Genomic DNA, 6,230 nt, shown 5'->3' on the forward strand with positions numbered 1-6,230 from the left:
GACACTCCAAAACTCTTACCAAAGGTTCTAGAACTCACTAGTTCAACTCACTAAATTCCAGGGTGTTACAGAAAGGCTCTAGCAATTTAGCTTGTTCGCTTCCAATTCGTCGATTGAGGTAGATTATGATTTAATTGAAGTTAGATTTTATTTTTTTGCTGATATGTAATGTAACTTGTATTGTATGTCGATTGGTCTTCAGACATAGCTGATGTTATTTCTAATTGAATAAGATTAAGCATGTAAACTATTTAATTGATTATTTACCGATATTGTAAAATATGAACATATAATTGTCGCATTCTTTGATGAAGTTATGAATAATGATCTTGTGATTGTTTTAGTTTTGTTAAGTTATGGCCTCTTATTCTGACCGACCTATGGAAGTTGCTCGTGAAGGTTCGGGTACCTCATGCACTAGAAGAGGTTGGAGAACCTTTCTCGAATCAATATGTTCCCCACACTAGTGGGTCTGAAGTGGGAAACTATCAGGGTGTAAGAGCTGGTCCATATCCTCACATGAGCCATCGTACTCAAGCCATGAATCCTCCTTTTCAACAAATGGTTGAATTATTCCACCACATGGCTGAAGCGATGCATGATCCCAACGTGATTAACTTTGAGAAAATGAGGAAAATGGGTGGAGTGGAGTTTGAAGGTACCGTTGATCCCACTGATGCTGAACAATGGCTGGAGCACATGGAGAGGGTGTTTGAGCAGTTGGAGTGTTGCCAAATTTAAGTATGCTATTTCACTATTACAGAAGGATGCTTATGATTGGTGGGTAAGTGTTCCAAATGCCAAGGTAAAACCTGTTGTTCTTACTTGGGATGATTTTCTTAGGGAATTTCGTATGAAGTATGTCCCACCTGCTTATTGTGATGCAAAGAGAAAGGAGTTTTTGAATTTTAAGGCAATGAGGAATGTCTATTGCTGAGTACCAACAGAAGTTTCTAAGGCTCTCTCATTATGCTGGGGGTATTATTAAAGAGGAAAAAAGACAAGTGCAGGAAATTTGAAGATGGTTTAAATGATTCCATTAGAAAGAATGTGGCGATCCTGCAACATGAGAACTTTTGTAAGTTAGTGTCTGCTGTTTTTACTTGGGAGCAACTTGATAAAGAAGAAGCTAGTAGAAATGAAAACAAATTCCGAAAGCCTAGACCAGATTTTGGGGGTCCATCAAAAAGAGGAAGGTTTAATAACTCTAAGGCTGTTGGTGATAATAGGCCACTGGAACAAAAGCCAATCAGATCAGATTTTTCTACAGCTAGCACTCCAAATTATGGCTAAGGCAAACCTCATGTTCCCACTTGTCCGCAATGTGGAAAGAATCACTATGGAACTTGCAGGAGAGCTTCTGGTGCATGTTTCAATTGTGGGAGCTTTGATCATAAGGTGAAGGATTGTCCTAATCCTAATAATGCTCCTTCCTTAAGAACTGAAGGCTCAGTTTATAAGTCTTCTATGAATCCTCCTCAAACTAATAGAGATGCAAGACCTAAAAACACCCAAGCATCAGCTACAAGTGGAGCTAATCAAGCTAGTGGACAAAGGGTTACTGCACGTGCTTATGCTATGAGGCAGAGGGATGATCAAGATGGACAAGACGTGGTTGTCGGTAAATTTCACTTATTTGGCTTATGTGTGTTTACATTGATTGATCCGGGTTCCGACATTCATATATTTGTTCATCACTTGTTCTTCCTGAAAATGTGAAATCTGTGAAACTTAATTATGATGTGCTGGTTGAAAGTCCTTTGGGTTACCAAGTTGTGTGTAATCGAATTTATCGTGATTGTCCCTTCGTGATTCAAAGCTTGGTCTTCCCTGCTGATTTGATTGAAATGCCCTTCAAGGATTTTGATGTTATTATCGGGATGGATTGGCTTCATAAATATCATGCAGTGGTAGATTGTAGATCAAAGCATGTGACTTTTAAAGATCCGACATTTTCATCCTTCTACAAGGTGAAAGATCATTGACAGCTAGTATTACTTTCTGCGGCCTTGGCAAGAAAATTGATGCGTCAAGGATGTGGGGCATACCTTACTCACATAGTTGATACACGGTTGGAGAGTCCTTGTATCAAGGACATACCTGTTGTATGTGATTTTCCAGAAGTCTTCCCAGAAAACCTTCCTGGATTGCCCCCGGAAAAAGAGGTTGAATTTCCAATCGAGCTTATTCCTGGATGTATCCCTATTTCTATCACTCCTTATAGAATGGCTCCGGCAGGATTAAGAGAATTGAAAGCTCAATTACAAAAACTTCGTGAGAAAGGTTTTATTCGACCTAGTGTTTCTCTTTGGGGTGCCCCTTTTTGTTCGTAAAGGAGAAAGATGGCACTCTTAGGCTTTGTATTGACTATAAACAATTGAACAGAATAACAATCAAAAATAGATATCCACTACCAAGGATCGATGATTTGTTTGACCAACCGAAGGGTGCTAAAGTATTCTCAAAGATTGATTTAAGGTCTGGATATCACCAACTGCGTGTTAGAGAGGAAGATATTCCTAAAACTGCTTTTAGAACTCGGTATGGGCATTATGAATATTTGGTGATGCCATTCAGATTGACAAATGCTTCTGTGGTATTCATGGATCTAATGAATCGACTATTCAAGCCTTATCTTGATCAGTTTGTGGTTGTTTTTATAGATGATATTTTAATATTTTCCAGAAGTAGTGAAGACCATGATAAACACCTCCGGATTATTTTGCAAATTTTGAAGGAGAAGGAACTTTATGCTAAACTTTCCAAGTGTGAATTTTGGCTTGATGAAGTGACATTTCTAGGACATGTTGTATCAGCCGAAGGCGTGAAGGTGGATCCTAGTAAGATACAAGCAGTTGTTGAATGGAGACCTCCCAAAAGTTCAACCGAGGTAAGAAGTTTCTTAGGCTTAGCAGGATACTACAGAAGATTTGTGAAAGGCTTTTTCATCATTTGCCTCTCCTTTGACTAAGCTCTTGCAGAAGGAAGTAAAGTTTATTTGGGATGACAAATGCCAAGAGAGCTTTGAAACTCTCAAATCCTTGTTGACTCAAGCGCCTATACTTACTCTACCAATTGAAGGGAAAGAGTATGTAGTATACATTGATGCTTCTCACAATGGTCTCGGATGCGTTTTGATGCAAGAAGGGAAGGTTATTTCTTATGCCTCTCGGAAATTAAAACCGCATGAATTGAATTATCCTACCCATGATCTTGAACTTGCTGCTGTAGTGTTTGCTTTAAAAATATGGCGGCATTATTTGTATGGAGAGAAATGTCATGATATATTTACTGATCACAAGAGCTTAAAGTATTTGGGTACTCAGAAGGAGCTAAACCTTCGACAACGTAGATGGCTTGAACTCATCAAGGATTATGACTGCACGATTGATTATCATCCAGGTAAAGCCAATGTGGTTGCAGATGCCTTAAGTTGAAAACCCTTTGCAAGCATTTCTTTGAGTCATTTACCCTTGCTCCTTGAGTTAAGAGCCATGAATGTTTGTTTTACACCTGATTCAAATGGTTCAGTTATTGCTAATTTACGAGTAAAGCCAATATTACTTGAACAGGTGAAAGAAGCACAAAAGATAGATGAGAAACTTGTAAAATTGACCAGAGAAGTTCAAAATGGGGAAAAGTTGGATTTTACATTAACAGAGGATGTTGTCTTATTTTATCAGAACAGGTTATGCGTCCCTAATGATGACAACTTGAGGAGAAAAATACTGAATGAAGCACATACTTCACCATATGCAATGCATCCTGGAGGTACAAAGATGCACCAGACCATCAAGGAACATTATTGGTGGAATGGTATGAAGAGAGACATTGAGGAGTTCATTTCCAAATGTCTGGTTTGTCAACAAGTAAAGGCAGAACATCAAGTCCCAGTTGGTTTACTACAGCCCTTGTTGATGCCGGAATGGAAATGGGAGAGAATAACTATGGACTTTGTTTCTGGACTTCCTCGCACTCAGAGAAATCATGATGCATATGGGTGATTGTGGACAGGTTAACAAAGAGTGCTCACTTCTTAGAAATTAGGATGGATTACTCACTTGAGCGTTTAGCCGAATTTTACATTAATGAGATTGTAAGACTACATGGTATCCCTATGTCTATTGTATCTGACCGAGACCCAAGGTTTACATCTAGATTTTGGGGTAGCTTACAGGAAGCTTTGGGTACTAAGCTGAAATTTAGCACTTCGTTCCATCCTCAAACAGACGGCCAGTCGAAAAGAGTGATACAAATTTTGGAGGATATGCTTTGAGCTTGTATTATGGAGTTTGAGGGTAGTTGGGTCACTTGACTTTGATAGAATTTGCTTATAATAATAGCTACCAATCGAGTATTGGAATGCCTCCCTATGAAGCTCTATACAGAAGGAAATGCTGGACCCCTTTTTGTTGGAGTGAAGTTGGTTAAAGAAAGCTTGTTGGTCCTGAAATTGTGCAACAAACAGAGGACAAGGTAAAAATTATCAAGGATCGTCTAAAGATTTCTTCGGATCGACAAAAGTCGTACGCTGATCTTAAAAGGCGTGACATTGAATATCAAGTGGGAGATAAAGTATTCTTAAAGGTGTCTCCATGAAAAAAGATTATGAGATTTGGACAAAAAGGAAACTTAGTCCCCGATTCATTGGACCTTATGAGATACTTGAAAGGATTGGACCAGTTGCATATAAAATTGGCTTTGCCACCGGAGTTGGAGAAGATCCACAATGTCTTTCATGTTTCTATGCTCAGAAGATATCGTTCTGATCCATCACATGTTCTTCCAGTTGAATCTATTGAGGTTAATCCTGACTTGACGTATAATGAAGAACCTATCCGGATTAAAGCTCGAGAAGTAAAGCAACTTAGAAACGAGAGAATTCACTTAGTAAAGGTGCTTTGGAGGAACCATTCTGGAAAGGAAGCTACCTGGGAAAGAGAAGAAGACATGAGGACCCATTATCCGTACTTGTTCCGGGACTAGTGTAAGGTAAGACGAAATTCTTTAAGGGGGAGATAATTGTAACACCCCTAAATACTAACCAAGAGTCGCATGTCGATTTACCGTTGCTTAATTACTAGAATATGTTTTAGTCTCATTTTGGGAACTTGAAATGTTGTGATAATTGCTAACTTGCTTAACATAAATTGTGATCGTAATTTAAGGGATTGTGATGGGGTGTGTAGGTAATATTCTAATTGGAATTATATAACTTTAAAATGAGATGAGGGATATATAGGTGTATATGTATGCATTTTGGGCAGCACACAACTATTTGGGCAGCCCTTTTTGGAGACAGCTGTACAAGTGATAAACATCACTTGTGTGACTATATATATTTTCACCTCCTTGAGTTAATTCATTTTTTTCCAAGTCTAAAAACCTTAGAGCCTTCTTTAATCAGTTGTTCTTCAAAATTACAAAAGAAAAACATGGCCCTTTTGGCTAGAATTCAAGAACACGCACTTCTTGTTGGTAAGTGACAAAATCTGTTTCTGAGCTGGGTAGTGTTTGGTATTTTATGTATATCTCTCTCTCTAGAACTTAGTTTACAGTGAATAAATATGATTTGGAAAGCTAATTCGTAGACCTACAATTCTTATGTTTATGTAAAACTTTGATTTAGCTGTTAGGGATTCGAAATATGGGACGCAACATAGGACAAGTTCTGTCCAGATTTTGGAATTTCAAATCCTGTATGAACAACTGTTAGTGTTTTGACTATATCTTGTTGTACAAAATATATTCTGCGGTGATTCTTGTTTGTTTGCAACCTTAAGAGATGTAGCTACATCTTTCATGAAGGTTATAAAGTCTAGTTTTACCGTGTTCCTTTTCAAATCTAAGTTGCGACATGAGGTACTAGGCTGACCAAAATCACTGTTTTGGGAGCATAGTTGTGTTTGTACAGGCTAATCTTACTTGTGATGATAATCCTATTTTACATCAATATTATTGAGCTGTTAGGGATTAAAGAAGTTATTTAATTGTATTTTAAAGGTTGTATATACTCGTGAACAAGTTAAGGACCTTGATACACTGGTTGGTCTACGGTTTGAACTCTTGAAGTTGTGTTGGACTGTTTCTTTGCTAAAGCACTGAGGTTTGTGTATAAACTTGTACTTGCACTCGTTTAACCTCTAGTATATCTGAAATTGGATCTTGGTACCTTGGTTACCTCTTGTCACTTTGCATTGTCGTGTTGGTATCCTTTAAGACGTTAAAGA

The 6,230-nt window shown here is 38.1% G+C and overlaps 1 protein-coding gene across 1 annotated transcript; it reads left to right on the top strand.

Moving 5' to 3' along the window:
* Nucleotides 1-4,608: 4,608 nt before the first annotated feature.
* Nucleotides 4,609-4,986, top strand: LOC107062468 (uncharacterized). Its single transcript, XM_015313143.1, has one exon. It carries the CDS (start codon nt 4,609-4,611, stop codon nt 4,984-4,986), a length of 378 nt encoding a protein of 125 aa, XP_015168629.1.
* Nucleotides 4,987-6,230: the final 1,244 nt, after the last annotated feature.

The sequence above is a fragment of the Solanum tuberosum genome, unplaced genomic scaffold, assembly GCF_000226075.1.
Source record: "Solanum tuberosum cultivar DM 1-3 516 R44 unplaced genomic scaffold, SolTub_3.0 scf00231, whole genome shotgun sequence".
Lineage (NCBI taxonomy): Eukaryota > Viridiplantae > Streptophyta > Magnoliopsida > Solanales > Solanaceae > Solanum > Solanum tuberosum.